The following is a 25,926-nucleotide window of genomic DNA, read 5'->3' on the forward strand; positions in this document are numbered from 1 at the left end:
ATTGCATAACTTACCTGGAGATACTGAATGACTTTTGATTGTCATTTTCTGCATCTGTTCAAGTAGCACCCAAGGTAATCACCCCATCAACCCACACCTTAAACCCTCCAGGGCTGGCAGTATGGAAAGGGAAGCCAATTCGACAGCTGGAAGAATTTTGGTGGGTGTATATGGCAATGATTTGGGAGCTGAAGGGGGGAAAGCTAGTAGAATAGGTAAATTTCCCAGAAATGTAGTGATGCCCCCCAGCTTGGTGGTGTTAAAAGAGGATTAGACAAATTCACGGAGGATAATGCTATCAATGTCTGCAAGTCATGATGGCTATGCTTTTCGTCTACTGCTGAAGGCAGTATGACTCTGAATACAAGTAACTGAGAATCACAAATGAGGAGAGGACTTTCCACAGCCATCTGATTGGTCACTGTGGGAACAGGACGCTGGACTAGATGGGCAACTGGGTTGACCAAGCAGGGCTCTTCTTGCGTTCTCAATTATTAGCTACATTTTAGCATGAGAAATTCTGGGAGTAGACTTGGGCCATTGGCTTAAAAGCAAATTCAGCCCTCCGGTTCATTTAAATCGCTCCCTTCCAGTCTGTAGTCTGGCAGATGGGGAACTCTGGCTCAAATCCTCCCTCAGTGATGAAGCTCTAGGAGTAACTTAATTCACACGGAACGATGTTCTGCTCTTCTTATACAAATGGTGAGCTATAATGTGTGTGGCTTAGTTTACTTCTTTATTCTTTTAGGGAGGGGGATCCCTTTACTTGTTACTGTCAGCTCTAATTTTGTTGATTAAAAAACAAGAAACCTACAAGCATTCCCTGCAGAGGCAAGATCTACCTCCTATCAGCCTCACACTGTTTGCTAGAGACAGATGGAAGGAAGGAAATAAGAAGCTGAAGGAGTCTGGAAAAGTTGCTATAAGGCAGAGATGGAAAGTTGAATGTGGCCCTCTGTGCCTCTTTAAGGGGCCCTTGGGACTTCTGAGCCACACCTTTTCCCAAGGCATTCTTTTCATAGGTCCTGCTCCATGCCTGACTGGAATGTGTCCTTGAACTGTGATGATGCCTGGAGAAAGGATGGAGAGAGGTACAGGGGTGGGGTTTATGTAGAAACTTCTAGCTTTTGCATGGCTGAAATGTAGCCTACCGTACAAAATGGTGAGTCATGCCAGTTGCCCCACCCACTTCTACTTCTGGACCCACCCCACTACTGGCATGTGGACCTCCAAAGGTTGCCTGTGGGGGAATCTGGCCCTTGGGCTTCAGAATACCTGTAATGGATTAGGAGCAACATAAAGAATGTGATTGGCCTTGCATGCCTCCTTTTTTTTAAAAAAAAGCCAGTAGCTATGAGAAGATGCAGACTACAGTGTGGAAGGAAATTGGGTTTAACCATTTGCCCTTGTCATAATCTTGATCTGGACAGCACACCTGTTCACTCCTGGAGGGAAACTGAGGAACAAGCCAGACCATTGGTCTATTTAGCTCAGTAGTCTATCTGCCCTCCAGAGTTTCAGACAGGAATCTGCCTTAGCCCTGCTTGAAGGTGTCAGGCCTTTTAAAATGTGAGCAGGGCTGTATTAACACCATTAGAGGCCCTGAGCATTGAAAAGATTATGGTGCCCCGCCATTTGTAATGTGAAATGAAAACAATACTGAACTATAAAACAAAACAAAACAGATTTATTGCAACGCACAACAGGATCTGATTTCCTGGCATTATTTCTATCTACATTTGTAGGAACGCCCCCAGGTTCAGGTGGGGATAAGTAATAAAAAGAGAACCAAAATAAAAATAAAAATGGAGAAAGAGTTGTAGTGGAGTGTAAGAAAGTGTGTGTGTGTGTGTGTGTGTGTGTGTGTGTGTGTGTGTGTGTTTCCATTATGGTGGAATTTGATGGGTCTCCTTTTTGTGTGTGCCTCTGCTGTTTTGGTGCCCTGAGCACATGCTGGCAACACAGCACTGAATGAAAAGCGTGTGTACAACCACTTTCCCTCCACCAGTGCCCCAGTAAATATCTGCCATGCTCAGAATGGGAGACTGAGTCCAGAATGGGACTCTGGATACCTGCCCCAAAGTCCTGTCCTGAAAGCACACTGCCACCCCCACAAATACTATTCAGCGAACCAAACTAAAGGCACATAAAAGGACCAATCACATGCTTCATGTCATGTCTAGTTTGTCCCTCTGTTCTCATGGTGGCCAATTTATGTTTGGGCTGGAGCAATTCAGACCACAGATGTGAGTCAGCAGGACTGAAACCTTCACTCAGAATATCTCCCTCCATATATTAGATGAAGTGTCAAGAGAAGGGTTCCAGACCCTCCAAGTGTCCTTATTTTCCAGGGACGTCCCTGATTTAGAGAAGCCATCCCAGTTTCTGGTTTGATCCCAGAATGTCCAACTTTTCCTTAGGATGTCCCTATTATCATTAGAGAAATGTTGGAGGGTATGGAGTTATCCAACCCCCATAATTATCATCATGGAATGGGACGTTCCTGTTTTCATTGGAGAAATGTTGGAGGGTATGGGGTTCCTACCTAGAATTTTCCCTAACATGCTAATTTTCTATGTGCAGGGCACTTTTAAGAACATATATAAAGAGAAGCAAATAATGCAACAGCCTCTATCTGCAACCTGAACTGGTACAACCCAGACTCAGATTAACCACCTGGAAACAGGCCTATGACACTGAACATAGAAAAGGTTAATAAACAGTTAATAGTGATTGGAGGCAAGGGGGGAGGGAGGGAGAGAATGAATGGGACAATAGTCTAATAAGTGCTTTGCTCAGAGAACAGGGAGAGGGAGTTGGGGACAGGAAGCATTGAGGCATCAGTCCTTTGAAAGATCCATGAAATCAATTTGAGTATGTAAAGATATTCTCAAAATAACTCTGAGGAATGAGAAAGGCACAGAGTCTGGTGAAAATAACCTTCGGATCACTTTACACTTCAGTAATTTCATGGATGCTAAAATTCTGCTGCAAAGTGCTTTAAAAAATAATAATAATAAAAGAAAGTCCAATCTACATTTTACCCAAATTCTTTAAATGACTGAGTAAATTAGCAATCTCAGCTTCCCCCCTATTTCAATATCTTTCATATTTTGTGTAGTTATTATGAAGACAGATGGTCCCTTGAGAAAACCAGTGAGGCAGCTTGGGTAGAGCTCAGCCACAATTTCTCAAAATACTTTTTTTCTGAGTGGAGAGCAAAATTCTGAGTGGCTTTTTTTTTTTTACCCTTGAGCCTTCCCCTACAAGAGGGTCATTTTGTCAAATATTCACCAAATAGTGTCCACCCCTCCCCGCCACCACCTTCCCAGAGATACACCAGAAGCTATGTACTTCCCATCTTCAGGGAATGATCCTGCATCTCTATTTCTGAGGCAGAGTGGAAGACACTATATAGTGCCCAGGCAGCCAGGACTGAAGCTCTGCTATTGATACACTGCCAGTAATAACGGTGAGTCTCCCTCCCGCAACAAACAGTTGGCGGATTTTGCCCTTCCGGTAAATATTTAGCAAACTCCACTCCCTAAAAAAAAACAACCACACACAATTTCACTGCCATAGAGAATCTCAGGATGCCAAAGTTTTGCGCTCAACTCATCCGATTATGGTCCACTCCATGGTCCACTGCCAAGAATCCATCAGCTTTTGCTGATGAGCCAAAGCTGGAAGCTCTGCAGAGTTTGACATGCCACTGCTTCTGCAATGCTAAAGGAGTCCCATTAGAGGCAGTGGTTAATTGCAGAAGGCCAGGGAGAGTGGTTGCACCTGCTCTCTCTGAGAGGGGATGGAACACCGTCGTTTGCTTTGAAATGTCCTGTTGTGTTCATCAGCCTGGATGGCATCGAGAAGTTATAGCCGTAGAAACCATATGGAGGATGTAAGGCACAATTAAGGGCTTCCTGGGTAATGGGACTTGATGGGAAAATGTTTCCAGATGCATGCAAGCCATACAGCATATGCCCAGCAGAACTGGGCCCTTGGGGGTTTGGTCCATTTAAGTCTTCTGCTTTGCCACTTTTGACGTTGGTTATGCTCAGAGAAGACAGTGCAGGCATCTCCACCATGAAGTGAGGCAAAAGGGGTGGGCTGGAAGCATTTCCCAGTTTCGGATGGCTTGGGAATATCAGCGATGGCTGTCTTAAAAGGCCGGTAGGGCAAATCTTGTAGCAGACAGGGAGGCCAAAGTGGTGGAGGTAAGATTCTGGGCATGACATTCTGAGGTTGCTTGCTGACAGGTGGAGTGTAGGAGGAGAGCAAGAGGGGGAGAGAAGAGAGCTGAGAGGAGACGGGGTTCCCCCAGGGGGTGTCACAGGGGAAGACCCAGGACTTCCACCTACAGTAATACAAGAAAAATTATGTCATTAAAATATTTTTTAAAAGAGAGAGAGAGATTTCCCTTTCTCTCTCTGGTTACTCCCAGATTGTTGCTGTTTGGAGGTGGGGTTCGATCACATACCTGAAAATGCATCATGCAATAATAGAGACTTAGGAAGATTCTGTACAACAAACCTGCATCTCCCAAAAAGTCAGACTTTTCCCAATAACCAAAGTGATGGGAAAGTGTTCTGAGAAGTGTGCGATAACACTTGCTTTGATGCAACGTCATCTAACCTCTCCAAAAACAACTAGAACGAATGCTCTTTTTTAAAAAAATAAAAAAAGCAATGGACATAATCTATTCTCCATGCAAACAAATCAGAATGAATGATCAATAAACAAGCCATCTTGCAGTGTGCTCTGTCTTTCTCTGTCTCTCTCTGTCTCTGTCTCTGTCTCTCAAATGCTCAGGATATCCAGTGGCAGCAACTTCTGGGGCTACTACTAGGAATGTCCAGTTCTATACTCTGTGCCCCAAACTATAGCCCTGCTGGTTTAAGACACAGGTGCTTCATGTCTTAAACCACCAGGGCTATAGTCTAGTGGCATTTCCCTAGACCAGCCTTGGGAAACCTCAGACCTGAAGGCTTAAGGTGGCCCTCCAGTCCTCTGTATCTGTCCCTCAGGACTCTCCCCAGAACATGCTCTCCTCTCTCCTTGGGTGCTTTTGTCTGGATGAAATGTTCTCTTGAATTGGGATAGTGCCTCTTAGGGTTCCTATAGTCCCACTGCATTCTCCCAGGCAGGGGTGCCAACTTGAATAAAATATTGGTAAGGTAAGCTCTGCCCCACATAATCGATCACATGACATAGTGCATACACACGATTTGAATGGCAATGCCCATCAACTTTGGGGGCACCAGCTCCATCAAATATCTTATGGGGGGGGCAAAGATCCCTAGGAGTTGGCTCCTATGCCCCTGGGGAAAACTTCTATTTAGTGCTCAATTGGAGCATGCGGCAATTTTCTGGATTGACATTTGCTCCAAATTAGCACTAAAGAGCGGGTTTTCCCTGAGACAGGAGCAGGGCAAGGAGGAACCGCTTGGACCCATGCCTAGAAAGCACGTCAAGCAAAAAATGACTTGGACCCATGCTTTCTAGGCACGGGTCAAGTGGAAGTATGAGTGAGCCATAACTTGCCTGGTTGGAGGATTAAAAGGTTTTTTTTGGGGGGGTAGAAATCTCTCCATTTTGTGTGTTTAGAAAGTGGCCTACTGAATCAACCACTCTCATCTGTTGCTCCATGCACTTTTGCTTTTGGCCCTGCCCACCACTGTTGCATGGACCCTGGAAAGTTGTCCATGGCTGAATGTGGTTGTTGGGCTTAAAAGGGTCTCTACTTCTGCTCTAGGATGTAAGGAGATCCCAGGTATTGGAATGATCTACCCAGGTTGGCCATTGGCTTGTCTCAGCAGGAAGAGCTAAAGGGACTTCCTGTCCAAACACAAAGTTTGCCTGAGCAATTATTGTTTTTTTCCTCTCTATTTTCTCCTAACCTGCTGGCTTCATACCCATCAACTGCCCCAGAAAAACTGGGACATCCCATTTTCTCCTATGAGAACATGGGCAGCCATTTTGGGAGCCTTGCTCTGTCATGATTTTGGGCCGAGATCTCACTCTGGGTCTGTGTTTGGTCTCCAAAGGTATGAAAACTATTAGCCTAACTGAAATGATGGTATGTGCAACATGGCTGAAATTGTAACAGTTTCACAGAATGATAGAAATTCAACTAAGAATTATTTTCTGCAGTTGGGTCGTGGTACCAGTTTTTGAGGGACGGAGGAGGTGAGTGCCATGGTAAGTTCTCTGACTGCCCTTGTGTTCCTCTCTCTCTCTCTCTCTCTCTCTCTCTCTCCACACACGCACACACACACACACACACACACTCATTCTGCCATTTCCACACTCTTTTGGAGAGAGTTTAAAGTGGAATGAATGTTCCTTGCAATCAAGCATGTATAATTATCTCACCAGAATGTAAAGCTGGGTATTTATCCAGGCTGCAAGCTTTGAGCAATTTAATTGATGGATTAATGAGCAAAATCTTAAAAGGGGGCAAATCCCCCTTTGATTAATCAGTTGGGCTCAGAAGAAGCCAAAGACCCAGGATTCTCAAAGGACAAGCTGCCCGCAGGCCCCAAAGATGCAACAGCTCCCTCTTTGCTAGGCTGATGAAAAGGAACTGTTAAAATAGCATATCCTCCTTCTACTTGGCATCCAAAATCAACAAATATTTTAGCTTTCTGTATGAAATTATTGCAGAATTATTCAGAATGAAAATAAGGACCCCAGGCAACTGGAACTCACTGGAACTAATGTAGCAGCATAGTAGCTAAAGCCCCATTGAACAGAGTGAGACAGGACCTGCCTTATTATGGGTGAAGCTACCCTTGCGCCTGGTGTGAAGGCGCCAGCTGTTGAAAAATGCTGTAGCTAGGCTGTTGCTGGAGATAGACTACTGCCAACACATAACTCTGGTTCCTAAAAGCTCACATTGGCTGCCCATATGTTACCAAGCGAAGTTCAAGGTTCTTGTATTAACTTACAAGGCCCTGAACAACTGGGGTCCACAATATCTTTAGGACTACCTGCTCCCTTATATCCCTGCTCAATCAATGAGATCCCCTTTGGTGTTCCCCAGTGGCACAGATGAACACCTCATAACTACCAGAAGATGTGAATTCAGTGTAGCGGGCCCAAGCTTGTGGAACTCCCTCCCTAATTAAAGTTAGAAAAGCACTCTCTTTTCTGAACTCCAGGTGCATGATGAAGTCCCCCTTATTCCAGCAGGCATTTTAAGTTAGTTTGAGTTTCTCTTTGGTTCTGTGATGATTTCTTTGGTCTTGCTACATTCCCTGTATGGTTTATTTTTATGTACACCACATAGAAATTCTAATGATTAAGCAATATGTAAATGTAATAAATAAATACATTTCCAGTGGCAGATGCTGGGGGGTGGGGAGGGGTGCAGCAGTAAAGGTTGATCCACTTGGGGAAATGAGGCACTGCCCCACCAACCACAGACTATCCCCAATAACTAGTGCAGTGTGGAATAAGTGAATAGGAGGGCAAATGGGAGAAAACTAGAATTAATTTGCTCTGCCTCCACTTAATAATGGACACCCTGGCTTTCACCTTGCCAGTTCCACTGGGCACCAGACACCACTAAGTGGCATCAGTGTGATGGGTCTCATCAGAACACCAAGACCCCAACAGCTGCCTGAGCACGATGGATGCTGGACCTGATTATCCCCATGAGGGACTGACTGGGAGTTACTTTTCTAAGTCCACCAAATGAATCCCTGATAGAGGCAAGAGTTGAAACGAAGGGCTTTCTGGTTCATTGCTCAACCTTGTGCAGCCTAGTCCCAGGCCTGTTTACACAGGAGCCAGCCAAAGGTATTTTGATGCCTGAGGCAAAGGATGAGATAGTGTCCCTATTACCCTTCCTGAACCCCTCTGCTGGAGATTTAGAGTTATTTTTCCAACTACTGCCACACACAGCATTGGACCATTGGTCCATCTACTTCCCCAGGCACTCTATCTGAGACCTTCTGCATGCAAGGCTATGGCATTTCCCTAAATGAGCCTGCTTTCCTTATGGGCAGTGAATGAAGCTCCCTGTTGTCAGGGTTGAAATGAGATTCAGCTATCAGTCCAGTCAGCTTCTCTGCATAGGTAAGTGGGACACTATCTCATCCTTTGCCTCAGACTGGCAGTGATATACCAAAAGTTGTTGAGCTTTTTTTAGGAAGCCAGAATTGTTGAGCTCCCCCCCCCCCATTTTTTATTTAATTATTTTGGGGGGGCCCACAATCCACCAAGATCATCTACCACGAACCCCCCGTGATTGACCAGAAGATCGCGAACTACCTATTGGACATCCCTGACCAGTGGTTCTTCTTGTTCCCCAGGCATGAAACTAGGTTCTCTACCACCAATCTATGGTCTTTCCAAAGGAAATCTGCTTCTTTTTGAAACAGTTTAAAAGGAAAAATCCTGCTCTGCTCTGGATTCAGGCTTTGCCATGCTTAGAGTAGACCTGACAGGGCTCAAGTCAGCCCAGCTCAGCATTGTATTGTTGTGAGACATGGTATTGGTCAACGTGGAAAGGCCCTTTATCAAAAGCATTTCATGAGCATGCTGACATACAGCGTTAACAGGAATATAGGAAGCTGCCTTATACCAAGTCACATCACCAATCCATCTCCTCAATATTGTCTGCACTGACTGGCAGTACATCTCCAGGGTCTCATACAGGAGACTTTCCCAGCCCTGTCTCAAGAAAACAGGGAGTGAAACATGGACCCTAATCCTAACCTTCCCCGGGGCAGGGAAATGATGTTTTAAATAATTTTAATTCTCTAGCCCAGAAAGTTAAAAGCCAAATTTGCATGGCCATCAGACGCAATGTCTTTACTGAAAATTAGCTTCCTTGCTATCCTAGTATTCAGGTTGCCAGAGCCTCCAAGGAACTGACTGCACTGAACATGTTGAAAAGCATGCCACTGTTGCTTAAAGTTCAGCATAATGATCTCAGAACCAATGGTTCTGTACTTACCCTGACTTTCTGCACCAAAAGACTTAAAATCCAGGGTAAGTGATGGTCTCCACGGATAAGATTCCAGAAGTCCATCCAATACTCCTCTACAAAGCAAAGCATGGACATCAGCCTAGCACTTGCATGGGAATAAGTTCCAAAGGCTCGTTCAGATATTGACAAGTGGGGTACTATTTAGCAGAGTCATAGCCATATAGGAAATGACCAAATAGGAAATATGAACACTTATAAAAGTAATCTAATTTCCACTTTCCTTTATGGAGATGGGGGTGGGGGGAATTACAGAATTCAAGCAAAATATCCCTGCATCACACTTTCTTTCTTGCCCACGATCCTAAGAGACCAAGGCATACAAAATAGGATATTGTTGAGATTATCAGTGTGTCAACCTACCAATGACTATGTACCAAAAGTTGATTTACACCCACCCACCCACTTCACGGAAAATGAAGGCCTCAGTTCTGATAGGGGCAATCCAAATGCAAGTTTCCACACTAGGAATGCACCCTTCTCATCAAAGGGGAGTACAAGTGGCTCAGTCACGTCAGGTGTGAAGCTTCTGGGGCATTGCAGAAGGTGCTGCCACTATGAAGTTCAATGGAAGGTGAGTGATGGCGGGGCACATTGGATTTTGTTCAGGGTGCCACAGTGCAGAAGCTTCTGCATCCAGCAAGTTTGTAGACAGGAAGCCAGGCAGTTTTATTGCACTAAACAAACAGATGTAGTGACAGACTATTCACATATAGCAAACAAATAGTCTGCAGATAATCTAGTTTGGCCCTCAAGAGGTAGGGAGGGTTGTTTTTAGAAGGTGGGTGTCTCAGAAGCTCTAGTGAGCACTCAGGACTTCCTGGGTGCCTCTTGAGATTCTGGCAAAAATATATCTTACTATGCACATGAAAGTAGTATGTGACACATAAAACAGATTGCAACTGATTAATCTCTTTTTGTTTATTTAATTGCTTAGCTTAAAATGTGCTCCAGTTGTTAACTTAAGGAAAGCCTTGCAGCTGGATCAGAACAAAGGCCCATCTGCCCCAGATTTCTGTTCTGACAATGGCCAACCAGACGCCCATTATGGGAAGCCCACAAACAAGACACAAGAGTAACACTGGCATTCTCTCCACTTGTGGTTCCCAGCAACTGGTATTCAGAGGCATACGTTTGAATATTAGAAATAAACATGAAATATTGTGAAAACTGCGGGTAATAAGGACCACTTTAAAATAGGAGTCTCTCCTCCCTTTCTCCCACATTGGGTGCCTCCTGCAACACCCATGGAGTCATCAGAAAACAAGGTGAGGGGTTGGACAGAGGGGGTTCGTAACTATTGTTTTACCATGTGCAAATATTATTTATTATTTCATATGTGTTTATGCAGCTTAATAGCAAAGCAAACTCTAAGTGTTCTAGAAAAATAACAGATGAAACTGGAAAACTGCAATATTATGTAATAGAAAACTACAAGGCAAAAGCATATACTACTCCATTGGTTAACCAATTATTACACTGAAACTCATACTATCAATTAGTTAGGATAGCCTTCATGGATCTGGTCCCCTCAAGATGTTTTGAACCACAGCTCCTCCCACCAGCACTTGCTGGGGCTGATGGGAGTTGTAGTCAAAATATTTGGAGATCACTAAACTGACCAAGGCCGGACTATGATGCCTTTAACTAGTGGACAGCCCAGCAAATAAATGGTAATAATTTACCTGTTTCTTCCAGGGTCTCTAAACCCTTTAGCAAAGGGATTCCGGTCAATCTTCAGTTTTGTTATCTGTGGACATTTGCAGCAAAACAACAAAGAAAGAATTGTTTGAGTGAACCAGGTCAGCAAACTTTTTCAGCAGGGGGCCCGGTCCACGGTCCCTCAGACCTTGTGGGGGGCCGGACTGTATTTTGGAAAAAATAATAATGAGCAAATTCCAATGCCCCACAAATAACCCAGAGATGCATTTTAAATAAAAGCACACATTCTACACATGTAAAAACACGCTGATTCCTGGACCGTTCGCGGGCTGGATTTAGAAGGCAATTGGGCCAGATCTGGCCCCCGGGCCTTAATTTGCCTACCCATGAAGTAACCCAACACTAGAATGGCAAAAACCTAGTTAGACAGAATGTCATTCATTTGCAGGAGAAATTTGATTCCATTCACACTTAAAGGCAAATCTATGAAATCTGCCCTTTCTAAAACAATATGAAAACATAACTACAGTCATCCTTCAAAATGCACATTTACCTGAATTTTGTGTTGCAGTTCTCCAAACAATGTTTTTTTTAAAATGCATATATTAGGGGGAAGTGCATAAAAATAAATGTAGTAGTGAAAAACACATGAAAAATGCATTATATTAAGGGAAATTGTTTGCAAAAATGTGTACAAAACAGCATGCAAAAATGTTTGCTGGGAGAAATTCACACTAAAATGCTGATTAATTATTCTTTTTTTAATGCAGATTGCTGCAGAAATGTGGAGAAATGAATTGAATATTGGATAACTGAGAAATGGACAGAACAAAACCAACACATCCTTCCATCCCTACTCATATGCGCCCAATGTTAGAACAGGTTTCTAAGAAATTGTCACAATTACCCTACATATAAACATGAGCTTTTCGTGGTCACTAGAGTCCATTCTGTGAGTTTTGTGGAGCACTGTCCTCAGTAAGGGGTTTTAGGTATACATGAGTGTAGGGAGAGGGATATAAATGGTGAGACCTTGAGAGGCCATTGTTCTTTGAGTTTGTTCCACTCCTCTTGAGTCCCAGTTTAACTAATAATCATTTGTTGGGTTAGAATGTGTTGCATTTGCTACACCTTTGAAGTCATTCCTTGATTGATTGATTGATTGGAATTCATATACTGCTAATATTTTTTAACCTCTAAGCAGTTCACATAAAATAAAATACGCATTTAAATTATCAATAAAAAGTCAGAAGTAAAAGCAAGTTCATTTTTAAAATATACAAAACATAAACAAAACCAGCATAAAATTGCATATTAAATTGTGCATCAGCTTTTCATATCTGGATAGGCTTTTGCAGACTCATACCCTAATGTTACTGGACCACACTTGTGCCCTGATTCTTCTAAAGAGAAAACTTCACCAAATCAGTAGTTTTGATGTGATCTTATGCATGCTCACATCAATATACTTTCAGTACTGTTCTATTGATGCATCCGTGCAGTTTGGCACACTTGTGGTTAAACCACCACACAATTTATAAGTAATAATAATTATCATTCAATTTATGTCATTTAAAGATCTTAAATATGAACAAATAGTTTGTGAGCAAGAAGTGACCTCACATGCATGATATAGTAGGGATTGTTTTCAGTGAGTTTTTTTTATTCTATTAATAACCTTGTTGTATTGTTTTTTGTGTTGTCCCTGTTTTTAATTCTAACTCAAAATAAATTCCCATGAGTGCCGCCCCCTGCAAAGAAAACACCCGCCCCCCCAAAAAAGAATTTTGGTATAAATAACTGAACTAGGAATGAGAGAGCAATTCATTTGGGTTTCACAAAGCCCACACTTCCCTAGCCCAAACATGTGAATCGGAACACAGCTCTTCTTTGCTTTTGTGTGCCCTTGTTTGGATTTTGTGATACAGTCTTCCAGCTAAAGAATGCAAACAAAAATGTGTATATAAGTGCAAAGGATGTGGAAGGAACTCATCCATCAGCCAAAATAACATGTATAAATCCACTGTACAGAGGAAACCTGACTTGCAAAAACTGTATGACAGGAGAAATGTGCCTGAAAATGCATATGAATTTTCATGAGGGCTTAAAATATAAAAATACCTGAAAAGTATGCAGAAATGGGGCAGACCAAACTTAACACTGGAAAAATAAGAAACTAAATTACATGTAAATTGACAGATTCATTCACATTAACATCAAGTTTCGTATAGGGGCAGCATTTAATCAATATTTTACTGACCCAAGACATTAAGAAAAACTGCAATTTGGTCCATGCGCATACACACACACACACACTTTTCCATATACCTGTGGGATGTAATCTAGCTTAGAGGGTACAGGCCAAGACTATGCGCACTAGGGATAGGTGAATGCGTCAATTTCAGTTTCTCTCAGTTTCTCACTTTTCCTGTGTTAAATTCAGTTCTCCACCTTTCCACATCAGCTTGTATTTAAAAAAAAAAGGAGTTCTCATGAAACTCCATTGGGATTTTAGTGTGATTTTCTCCTAATACACACATTTTAGCATGATAGTTTTCCTAATGTACACTTTTTTACAGAGCAGTTTTCCATAATATAATGCATTTCTGTGTTGATTTATTTGTGTGGGTTTTTTTTTTTAAAAAAATGCATCAGTCCCACTTCAGGGGGAAAAGAAACTACCTTAAATTTGCACAGTTCCAAAATCTGAAGAGAAATGAATGGAAGTACCATTTTGGAAGCATCTCTTAAGTAACTTGCCTGCTGGTTTTGATAGGCTGTGACAGTGGTGAATTCAGTTTCTTTAAATGAGAAGGTCTGAACTCCTGCTGCTGGCAGTGACTGGATCTGGGACAGATCAAACCGGGAATCCTGGACGATGACATGGACTCTTGGCTTGTATTTGTGCATGGACTGCAGAATAATCTGTAAGAGAAGACAGGCAAATGTCTTTAAAAACCTCAGGTCTAGGGACCTAGTGCTACTATATCTGGTTCTTGGGACTCTCCCAGCCCTATTCTGTGTCCTTGAGTGCCACTCGCTTGCATGGGTGGGTGGGTGAAAGGGTGCATAGAAGCCTCTGGCTTTTGCATGGCTGAAATGTAGGCAATTGTACAGAGGTAAGAATCACATCCATTGCTCCACCCACTTTTGCCCCTGGCCATGCCTATCGCTGGCATGTAGCCCCCAGAAATGGAGATGGGGCCCTTGGAATGAAAACATTTCCCCATCTCTGGTTTATAGAGTGAGTGCTGATCTATGTTCCAAGGGAGGTGACTTTGACAATGGGGGTGGTAAGGAGCTCCATCGTTGGATCTTTAAGCCCTTACGTTACCAGAGCAGGATGAGAGGGACAGGTGCTGCATCACAAAGGGGCTCCAGCTATGCATTTTACCCAATGTGGCCCTTGCATCACTGTGGCAACTTCATGGTAGAGGAACTCATACACTTATGCACAGAGACACAACTTTCTCTCCCTCGCTCGCAATTTCTTAAATTCCAGTCTGCAAAGCATGTGGGGCTGTGACTCTGAATGTAATAATGCTGAAAGGTAGATGGACTACCAACTTCCTAATTGATTGTGGGTTTTGTTTTGTTTTAATTGGCATGAGCTCCCCTAGAAATTTTGGTAAAATGAAGTGCCATATACAATGGTTTCAAATAAACACACATACAGTGGACGCTCAGGTTGCGAATGTGATCCATTCGGGATGCACATTCGCAACCCGCAGCGTTCACAACCCGCAGTGGTGCGGGTTGCGATTCGGCGCTTCTGCACATGCGCAAAGCATGATTTAGCACATCTGTGCATGCACAACTGCCGAAACCCGGAAGTAACCCTTTCTGGTACTTCCAGGTTTCGGCGGGTCCGTAACCCGAAAAACCGCAACCTGAAGCATCTGTAACCCAAGGTATGACTGTATAAGGAAGTCTTAGGGCAGCCCTAAAAGTTATTTCTTGTTCCAACAAGAAATCTCTGTCCATCCCTCCCTTCTTCTCCCATTATAGCAGTTCACCCTCCAATCCACACCTACATGCCCTTTGTCGTCCATCTCATTGTTGGTCAGTTTCACCCGATCAAAGCTGATGATCTGTCTCATCCAGGTCTCTCCAGAGCAAGGGGAATCTGGGTGGATGTAAAGCCGGGGTGTGATGCAAGAATGGTCTGTGTTTCCGGCCACCATCCACTGGGAGCTGTGGTAGACATACCTTCATAAGGGACAGAAGTCGTGAGGTTAGGAATCAGCAGAACAATCTGATGCAGAACCCACATTAAGTCCTGTATTTGGCTTCTCAACACACATCATAAGCACATTAGATGCACCTGTCAGATCAGACCAATGGCCTATATAGTCTAGCATCCTCTTCTCACAGTCAGACTCTGCCTGTAGGAAACCCATAAACATTCTTGAGCACTCCCCCCTAAAAAAATTATGCCCACTTTCTGAGTTATGCAGAGTTCACATGATTGGCAGCAGTGCTGAGTCACCTGGCAATCAAAGCCTACCCTGTCAAGAGCCCTTAAAAATGGAATGCTGAGGACTTTCCTTCATCTTTCACTGCCCATTCAGAAGGCTACCTTTTCATTACATTTGCCACTTCTTTAAACTGTTTTTTGTTGGTAGCTTAGGATTCCTTTTCTGGCGTATAGAGAGACCAAGAAGCTCAATGAAAAAACCAGTAAGATCTTCACCTGATGCTACCCTCCAACTTCAGTTATTAGTAGCAAATTAACTCTGAATTGATCTCTAACAATAATTATTAAATACTAAATCCTATAGTTGCAGTTTCCTGCCGGTTCTTTCTGTTCTGGTGTCCTGTGAAATGTGCAGGGAGTTTGGGGGCATTGCCTGTGCCTCATTATAAATTCAGGGCCCCTTCAAAGGGATTCCAAAGAAACTGACCAGGTGTGCAGTATCCCCAGTAGTCAGGTTTTTAAAGCCTCCATTTCCTTGCCGGACACTCCGTGGGACCGTAACTGGCTTGCGATCGTTAGGTCTCAGCCTTCCCTCCCTCCTTCCGCCCTAAACTCTTACCCCTACTTTGCCCACAAAGAAATTATGGCTCTATTTAGGACTCAGCGCTTGAAAAATTCGCTTCCTGAAATTCACTCATGTCAGTTAGGAAGACAAGGACAGGTATCTGAACCCTGAGTATGTTTCTCTCTGCAGCGGACATCTCAATATTTTTTCACCTTTAGAACACCGACAGAAGGACCATATGCATGCTTACTCAGAAGTAAGGCCCAATGAGCTCTATGGAGCGTACTCCCAGGCAAGGGTGTATAGCATCGCAGTGTTAATAATCCTATTATTTTCTTTTAGGTAGTAACTCCTATGGAACTCGGGGAACTTTCTTATGTATAGGGTTGCGCTGCGAAAGCAACGACAGAGCAAAAACGCGCCACTTATTTAAAGCACGGTTAAAGCATATGGCTCCTCGCAGAGAATCATGGGAACCGCAACTTTCCTCTCACAGAACTAGTTTCCAGCGTGCTTTTCATATGTGTTGAATATCCTAAATGTGTGGGGCGGATCTTCCCAAAAGGAACACCGAAACTGGCATTATTATTATTTTTTAGAAAGTATCTCTGATTTCCGTGAGCGATTTAAACAACAAGATTACATATCTCGCATTGAAACCTTTGGGACGTAACACACTCACTGTTGCATTAGCTCAAGACTCCTGCTGCCTTTGATGTGGGAGAGAAAGGCAGCTTTTTCAAAAGGCAGCCCCTGATCTCAACGTGTCAAATTATTGTCGAAGGCTCCCTGAGGTCCTGCGAACTGTTTGCTTTGCAACTTTCCCCAAGCCCTTTGGGGAGGGGCCGTAGCTCAGCGGTTAGGACGTCTCTTTTGCCCCGGCATCTCCTCCTGGAAGGGCTGGGAATACTTCCCTGAAACCCGGGCGCGCAGGCAATAATCACGCTCAGTATAGGGCAATATCCCGTGTTCCTAAGAGTCCTGATCAAAAGCATCTATATTGGAAAGAGGTACTGTAGAAACCAATGTGCACATCGTCTCCCAGACCAGCGGTGGAAGGAAGAGCATGGGATGAAAGTAAACGGGACTGTGGGGCACACAGCTTCTGTCTGTGGCAGATAGAATCTCTCGCCACGGGGACGCAGGCCCGCCGTGTGTGTACGTATACTTCTTAACCTGTGGAACTCTCTCCCTCATGAGGCACTGGCAGTGATGGCCACCAACTCAGGTGACCTTTTTCTTTTTTTTAAAAAAGGGGGGGTTTAGATAATTTCATGGAGGGCAAGGCTGCTAGCCTCGATGGTTTTGTTCTACCTCCACGGTCTGGGGCGCTATGTATCGGAATACCATTTGCTTGGAACTGCTGCTGTTCTCAGGTCCTGCTTGCAGGCTTCCCACAGGCTTCTGGTCGGCCCACAGGATGCTAGCCTAGATGGGCTATAGACCTGAACCAGCAGGCTTGACTTATCATGAAGGAGTTTACTTAGGCTGCACAGTGTTAACCGCACCTGCATGGAAGAAAGCCCCACTGAATTCAGTAGGGCTTACAGTACTTTTGTGCAGACATAGGACTGCGCTTTAAGAACTCGCATTTAGAACTGACTTGGATCTTAGCTTTCTGTCAGCGTCTGAAGAGCCCTGCCTACAATCCGTTTTTGCCTGCTGTTTTTCGGTCCAGATACTTCAAAGTATTTGGGATGTCGTAAATTCGTGCAAACAGCGAGCTATTGATATATTTTGCCAATAGGTCAGAAAAGCTTAAAAATGAGGAATCAGTTTACGATTACTCCGCATAACTCCGGCCCTGAATGATTTGAGGACACGCGGTTATTTCCTAGAAGGGGGCGGGGGGGATCCTGCTGAATATGAGAAAATAGGCCTAAGAGCGGACTGCAGTTTCACGTGTAAGTTGATGGTCATATTATGAAATTAGGAAGGGAGCGGGGGAAGTATTTAAAGAGAAAAGGGAATCCTGCATGATGCGCATCTGCTTGCTTTAAAATGGATTCTAGGCCTACTGGGGTGGAGGGGCAGGTCCCTTCGACATCAGCGGGACTGATTCACACGTACATGTAGGAAGGAACCATCCTGTAACTGGCAGTTGAAGCTGGGAAAAGATTGAGTGTGAGGGGATGCTACCATATGCGCATCCCTTTCTGTGCTGGTTGGGGGCTGGAGGCCCTGACACAAGCAGGAGGCACGTCGTCGTCACCTCCTACTGAAGTCATCCGCGAATGAGAGCGTGCACGTGTGAACTGCCCCTATATCTTGCTTAGCTTCCAAAGGAGAACGGTCCGCGTTTTACCTGTATCTTTTCGAATCTACCGGCACCACGTCTATGGCGATGTAATATTGCTTCATCGAATCCAGACCTTTCACTTTGACTCTGACCGACGGAAACATTCTCCTGCGAGAAGCGTAAGAAGAGCAATAGGTTTCATTTGGCATCTAGTTCCTTGGTTCTTTTCTTATGCCGCTCTGTCTCCACTGCTCAAGGCTAATCGCGCAACTGTCCACAGCCATACCTGAAGGGACACCTGCCGCTTTATGAGCCCCGGAAGTCTCAGGCCGGCGAGCCTGCCTTTCACACCGCCAGCCTGAGCGCAGTCCCTGTGACATTTGCAGGAGCACTGGAGTTTAAGGGACACCCCGTTCCCTTTGCATTGCAAGGCTTACAGCTGAGGGACTTGCAAGAAATGGGCATGATCCTGTGCGCGCTGACTTGGGAGTAAGCCCCCTTGAACTCAATGGAAATTACTTTCGAGTAAACATGAACAGGTTCCGGCTGAGTTTCCCTCTTTTGCTGCTGCCTCTATTATCATCACCCCCATTCCCTGTCACATCAGAAGGGGAGAAATGATCTACTTTCAGGTGTAGCAGAATCAAAGAATTGTAGGATTGGAAGGGACCCCAAGGGCCATCTAGTCCAACCCGCTGCAGTGCAGGAATCTTGCCCACGAACCACAAACCTTCTGGTTAACAGCACTGACACATTGCGCCACAGAGACCTGGTAGAAACCGGTGTGGAAGTAATAGTTTGAACCCTTCCTAACAGTAAGAACATAAATAGCTGTAGTTTCACGCAAAATACTACTAGAAGTCGTAAATTGCTGGTTTCTGTCATAGTGAATAAGCCCGATTAAAAGTGCTTAGTATTTTGTTTCGTTTTTCAAAAGCTTTCTATATCCGCGAATGCGTGTGAAATCATTCAGGCACCATTATCAATGCTAAATCTTAAAACATGCTTCGTGGGGAAAAGGATCCCAACCACAGCAGGATTTTTCTCTCTCTCCCTCCAACAGATTGTCAGTAAGACCAGACTGTTCGTTTACCAAGCCTTGGGCTGCGGCTGAAAGGTAGGAAGGAAAGTCTCAGAAGGACCGAAGACCAAGGGGAGGAGAGAGTGGGGATGCAAGAGAATGTCGATGTGCCAGCTCCGTAGAAAGGTTTACCAGAAAAACAAGATTCCAGCCCAGCAGTGAGGAACAGATAGCCAGCAATGGTTTAGTGGTGAGAATGTTGGACCAGGACCTTTCAGGGTTCAAATCCTCACTCAGCCATGAAGCTTCCTGGGTGACCTTGGGCCAGTCACCATCTTTCAGCTTAACCTACTTCACAGGGTTGTTGTGAGGATGAAATAAAGAAAAGTTAGGATGTGAATGTAACAGTAAATAAACATGTCGGATGTTCCTGAACTATACAACTCTCACTGCATCTGACTGTTGGTCATGGTGGCTGGGGAGACATGAAGTTCAGAAACACCTGGAAGGCCACAGGTTTCCCATCCTCCTCTAGTCCCCTAACAATTGTGTCTGCAATCCTATACTTGGGGTGTGTTCACATTACCATTTTAGAAGGCCGTGAAGTTGTTAACATACACACACACACCTTCCATGGGTCCTTCCTCTCTCCCTGTTCACATCAGCAGGGCTTCATAGTGTCACAAACACATTTTGTTTGTGTACACACTACAGGATGGGGGTGTCTTTACCCTGTGCAAAGGAGGCTAGAGATAAATTGGAAAAGGCTTGAATACTCCAACCCATGTGAATCTGGTTTAAGAAACAATGCATCAAAAAAAACAGCTGTGCTTTAAAAAAACCCTGCAGGAAATGTGCATTTTTTAAAAAATATAATGGCCTGTGTGAACACGGCACAGAAATCTGGGTAAAAACCCAACACATTGAGTGCACAGTAATTGAGAGTGTGAACACAGCCTTAGTTAGCTAGGAGTGAGTCCCAGTACATTCAATAGGGCTGTTATCTGAGTAGGATTGTATAGAATTCCAGTGCACCTCTGCCTTTAAGGCGCCACAGAACTCCTTACCCCATGGACCTGGCTTTCCACTGCAGTGCTGAGGTCAAGGGTAAGGATGAGAGAGCAAATAAGGCATGGATGGTTCCCCACATTTTGAAGTAAGTGAAGTAAAACATATTACCCTCTGCATAGCACTTTTTTGAAGACCATTCTGTCTGCACCTGCTATTCAGGGCAGAACCTTTTATTGCCCTAGACTTCAGGGGTAGCTAACATGGTGCCCTCCAGATGCTATTGGACTTCAACTTGACCATAGGCCATGCTGGCTGAGGCTGATAGGAATTCTAATCCAACAACATCTGGGGGCACTACAAAAGCTTCCCATTGTTTTAATAATCTTGCAAGGGATGTTGCGTGAGGTGTTTTAAATAAGGGGAGATGTCATCAGTTTTCTCTCACACTCCCAAATCACGATCTTACCAGGATCACTGTTATTAAGGAGGAGCCTTTCACTACAGAATTTATTCCAGGTCGTGAGGAGAGGGGAGACTTGGCCAGGGATTTTTACTGCACTCTGACTCCTCACAACTCTTATCTGTTGAGGATGAGGCTGTCAATGGCTACTAGTCATGATGGCCACGTTCTCCCTCTATTGTCTGAAGCAGTAGCCTCTGAATACCAGTTGCTGAGAATCACAAGCGGGGAGAACTCTGTTGCACACAGGTGCCACTTGCAGGTTTCCCGAAGGTTGAGAACAAGACGTCTTTGGCCTGATCAGACTGGTCCCTTCATATTTTCTTATGACCTTCATAAATTAATCTCTCTTCCTCCCTCTCTCTGCAAAGAACTGCAAAAATGTTCAGCCAAACAGCAACTGGGTGCACAAAGTTAGCAAAAGCATTTAAAGCTATGCATTTAATCCATCTAGCTACTGAGTGCCAAAAACACTGGAATCTTGAGATTTGGAATTCCACAGCACACATCCTCAGGCATGGATGTTTGAAAACAAATTTTTAAAAGCATCTTCCTTCCTTCCTTCCTTCCTTCCTTCCTTCCTTCCTTCCTTCCTTCTTTTAATGACACCATACTGGTGACAAGGTCAGCCTTCTCTCTAGGAAGGCTTATCAGAAATGTTTTGTGTCTCTTTCTGACCTTATAGTAGAGGGCAGGTAAGAAATCAAATAAATCAAGTACTCAGAAGTAAGTCCTGCTTGGCTTAAAGGGCCTTACTCCTAAGTAACCATAGGCAGGATTGTAGGCAGATCAAATCCATGCACAGGTTTCCTCCAGTAGTTAAAAGAAAGGACACCTACTTAGGAATAGGTTGCCTTGAAATGCATTGACATCAAACCAAGGATGTTTAGGATCTTGATATTAGGCTCCTCACATTCTTCCTTCTTAGTGACATGTCACCCAATCGTACTAACTCAGTGGCAGAGCACATGCTTTAATTTTTGGCATCTGCATTTAGAACCTGGGAAGATTATCTTTCTAAAACCCTGGAGAGCCGCTGCTAGTCAATGTAGACAAACTGACAGTATAAGGCAGCTTCTTCTGTTCCTTTAAGGCTTCATTTGGAAGTAAGTCTCACCGAGTTCTTATTCCCATGTAAACGTACATGAAATTGCAGCCTCAAGCTTTGCCTTAACAGCTCGGCCTTGGTGATAGTGACGCGTCATCCACTAATTCATGGAGCTCTGCTTTGGGAATCGAATAGATTTAATGGAGAAAAGAACCTGCAGAAGGTTATTATAGTTATTTCTCTTGATCAGTAAAAGATGAACTTGTGAGAGAGGCGGTGGTAAGAGAAAGAATATCGTGGGAAGAGATTGTCTTTTTATCGATTCAGTGGTGCAGTTAACGTAATTTTAGACTCTGGGTTCAGTGGTTTACAGCCCTCCCCGCATTTAAGGATGGGGATATATTTTACTTGCTTTTCACCGAAACCTGCTAAGTTGGTCCTGCAGCGTTTGCGAGCCCGGGACTTGAATAACATTTTATTTTAAATGATATTAGAAAATGGCTACTGCATTGTCGGTGCGGGAGACCAGTGATAAGTTTTACGCATATCACAAAATCCCCATAGTAAAGTCCTTGGCCACCGAATTATCCATTAGCTCATCAGTTTTCTCTCACGCTCCCAAATCACGATCTTACCAGGATCACTGTTATTAAGGAGGAGCCTTTCGCTACAGAATTTATTCCAGGTCGTGAGGAGAGGGGAGCCTGCAGTGTAGATGAAGGACAGGAGCAAACTATAAACATATCTGCCTGTGCTTCCCCCATCCCCCGCACTGCAAATATTTGGTTTGAAATAAGGAAAACAAATTATCTTAACTCTAAGCGTTAGGGGTGTGTGTGTGAAGGAATCACCCTCCAAGATTATAAGGAGCTTCGGTTCAGGATTGAGCAAGAACCAACACACACCCGCGTCTCTAGAGAACTGGAGCAGGCAAAGTAATTGTTAGGGTAGATGGAACAACGGTTCTGAATTGTGATTTATATAAGGCACTTTCAGACTTTCCTGTATCCCTTCGCCTTACCATGGACGGAAATTCTGCCTCAGACACTGAGGTGCTGAGTTTAAAAAATGTAACCTCTGGCAAGAAAGGTCCCTTGATTTCCCCGTTTCGTTTTCATTGGAAATAAAAGGGGGAGGGGAGGATAGCGACGCCTCTCCCTGAGTTGTGGGGAGAACAAATTTGTCTCCGTTGTTAAAATAAGCCCCCCCCCCCTAGAACACAGTGTGGCTTACTTCTGAGTAAGCATGCCATTTGTGCATAGTATGGGCACGACCCACTCCGACCAAAGCACTCTCAAGATCAATCAGTTACTTTCCAGGAGAGCGCTGAATTATTTGGCGTTGAAACCGGCGGGACTTGGAAAGTGTCCCTCAGAAACAGGATATTAATATGAATGAATGAAAGGTCGAATGTACCAGAAACCACCCGTGTTTGTTAAAAGAAAGAAAAAGGCCTTACAGTACAATCCTATACATGTCTATTCTGAAGTAAATTCGACTCAGATCAGTGGGGCTTGCCTTACTCCCAGGTAAGCGGGTACAGTATAGGACAGCAGCCTTAGTAATTTACTTGATCGAACCCACAATTCCGTGAGCGCATAGACCATGCCAGCGCTGGTTTATTGGAAAGGGTAGAGCAATCGTGTGCATTTTTAGCACAGCAGCTGACACGCCGGCAAGCACAGTCGCTAACACTGGAAATTTTGGGTGCTATCTGGGGGCAGCACACGCATACACACAAATACAAAAAAAGGAAGAGAGATATGAAACTCCGGGCCAGATGCCCTACCTGCCGGCTTTGGTGATAATCATTTCAGTGCCGATTTCGTGAAACCTCTTCCACAATTCCGAACCTTGCAGGTCCACTTGGATCGCTCCGGCCCCTTCTCTGGTTTCCTCCGGGAGGGAGCCCGCCGTTTCTCCCTTAGATTTCTTTTCTGGGAGGAAATAAATGCAAGCGGGGTACGGGGACAGAACTACAGCGAGTGCCCGTCGCTTGGACATGCCATTGGCTCCCTTTCCTTCCGAGTGGCTCGGATCGGAATTCAAGAGGAAGCTGCAGGGATGCGTTGCGAGGGCCATTGAGAGCCATTCGTTTTTAGGAAGTGCTCTCAAATATCCATTTGAAGTCCTGGAAGGATTTTCTAGGCAGAGTCTTTGTAGGCGCCGATATTTCCTATCGACTGCTGGGAGGAAAATCTGATGGCACTCGAACCTGCTCCATTCACACTATGGATTTAAAGTACTTTGCCAGCACCACGCAGGAATCTTGGGAAGGGTAGTTTGTTAAGCACCCTTAACAAGCTACAGCTTCCATGAGTCTTTGGGGAAAACAGAGTGCTTTTAATGTGCTTTAAATAGATAGTGTGGATATTTTTTTTAAAGAAACCATTGAAACAATTGCACGCACGCACGCACACATATGACTTATTTTAGCACGGCTTCGTTCCTGGAGAAATTTTGGGGAAATAAGAGTTCGCAAGTAAATGTGTGGAAGACGAGAGTAATTCCGGGATGAGGAACTCTCGGTCCCTGCAGGTGTTCTTGGACTGCCACCTTCCATCTGCTCCAGTCAATCTGGTCAATGGTCAGGAATGATGGGAGTTACAGTCCAGTAACATTTGCGGGGTCGTATGTTCCCTGGGGTGCAAATAACGATGGGGGGGATTTCCCCTCTTCCGCTGCCACTGAAGCAATTACTTGGCATTCAATTGAGCGCTAGGTGTAGTTTTCGCTGCAATTGGCCTCTCTAAATTTCATTTGAATTGCACGAGTTTAAAGGTTATGCCCGAAACAGAACACAGATCACCCACAGGCCCCAGATTAATCGCTTTGTTCTTCCCTCGGTGTAAAACGAGGCTTTGATCCATTCCCTTTAGTAGAACTGGGAGCACGGCTGAGCCCTATTCACATTTAAGAATCTTAAATTAAAAACTCACAGTTCAGCACTCGGATTTGGAAAAGTACCCCCTCGGCGTGCGTCCGCCTTCATTGTACAAAGTCCCTTGTTATTTTACCCTTCGCTTATTCAACACAGTCCTAACTTTTTATTTGGGGCAAGCGTTATTGAAAACAGAGCAAGCTTTAGGGGGACGCCGGATTCTTTTTCCGGCTGGCAAATGAGGAAATACAATAAAGAATATGTTCCCGTGCCATGCTTTTCTTAAGGTTGTACCAGGCAGTAAACCCTATCAGACGCAGAGGGAGACTCAGCTGAACAGCGCAATCGTAACTCAAAAGTAAATCCTTTTGGATTAAATGGGAATTTGCTATCAGGGAATCTGGGGCAGGAAATTAGGACTGAATCCTTCTGGCTACAAGTCTAAACGCGCTGACCGACTTCCGAAGAATGTATGGTTTTGGACTGCACGATTCGGCGGTTGACGGACTAGCACTACATTGAGAAGAAAGAAGAAAGAAGGGCGACTTTACCTGGCGCCTGGTTTTTCCCGAAGACTGTCTTCTCGGCTGCTTTCTCAGCAGAGCACTCCTCTTCTTCCAAATCCAGAAGTTTGCGCTTCCCCGAGTTTCCCACTAAAACGTCCACGGAGAAAGCGTGCGCCCTGGAGCTCAAAGCCATGATCCCCGTTCCAAATGTGGAGTCTCTTTCTTCTTTTAGAGAATAAAATAAAGAAAGATCAGGAGGGAAGCCTTTCTTCTTTGCTTCCCCTACTCCCACTCCAGCGACTCCCCCCTCTTCAAAGCCGAAAAGAAACTTCAGCCCAGCTTAGAAGGGCTTGTGGCCCGATCAACCCCCTTCCAACACTTTGCGCAGCATCCTATGGAGTGAGAAAATATATCCAGCTTCCCAGCTCCATTCAGGATTCCTAATGGCTCTCCGAGGAAGCGACTAGCAAAAAGAAGACGACATTTCCATCCCTACTTTTTTAAAAGGGGGTGTGTGGAGAGAACAGAACTGCCTTCTTTGGCAAATCCCAGGGACAGAGGAGTAAGACTGACAAGGGTAAGAAAAGGAAAGGGAACGCGAAGTCAGCTGAACCTGGATCGAGCCAACAGACTCCACTGTTTGTGTTAGGCACTGTTGGAAGTGCTTAAGAGAGAGGATGAGGGAGAGGGAGAGGGGGAAGGGGGTGCGGGGGAGAGAAATGGGGAAGGGGAGGGGATGGCCATGGGGTTGAGGAAAACTCGCCCCTCCTTACCGGGATGGATGTCGGAGACTCTGTTCTCCTTTCCGTCGGCAAACTTAGAAGGGAATTCGACATATATTGCTTGCTGGGTGCCAATTTGCCAGGCAAAGCGCAGAAGCGAGTAGCAATAGGAGGCGTCTTTTTGGGCGTCCCTTCTGCAATCCCCGTCTAGATCTGGCGAGTTGTCTCCTGCTAAGTCTTCGCACCACTGGGCGGCGTGGGAGGGATAAGGAATTCATGAGGGCTAGAAGCAACGTTTCAAAGAGTTTGCTTCCGGACCTTTCCATCGAAACAAACATGCCTGCCTATTATTATTATTACTGTTATCGTTTAATTCTGTTACGAAAACAGCAACAACAAAAT

The 25,926-nt window shown here is 44.6% G+C and overlaps 1 protein-coding gene across 2 annotated transcripts; it reads right to left on the minus strand.

The window, feature by feature from the left end:
• Positions 1–1,843: 1,843 nt before the first annotated feature.
• Positions 1,844–25,063, minus strand: TBX22 (T-box transcription factor 22). 2 transcript variants are annotated; one of them, XM_083596015.1, is made up of 8 exons: positions 24,848–25,063; positions 23,205–23,352; positions 17,942–18,043; positions 14,689–14,863; positions 13,415–13,579; positions 10,678–10,742; positions 8,963–9,048; positions 1,844–4,354 (listed from the first exon to the last, which is right to left on the minus strand). In XM_083596015.1, exons 1-8 carry the CDS (start codon positions 24,993–24,995, stop codon positions 3,741–3,743), a joined length of 1,503 nt encoding a protein of 500 aa, XP_083452141.1. In that variant the 5' UTR covers positions 24,996–25,063; the 3' UTR covers positions 1,844–3,740. The 2 variants fall into 2 exon arrangements, with proteins under 2 accessions (XP_083452141.1, XP_083452142.1); XM_083596016.1 differs by lacking the exon at positions 8,963–9,048 and having other exon boundaries at positions 3,822–4,354.
• Positions 25,064–25,926: the final 863 nt, after the last annotated feature.

The sequence above is a fragment of the Podarcis filfolensis genome, assembly GCF_964270895.1.
Source record: "Podarcis filfolensis genome assembly, chromosome: Z".
NCBI lineage: Eukaryota > Metazoa > Chordata > Lepidosauria > Squamata > Lacertidae > Podarcis > Podarcis filfolensis.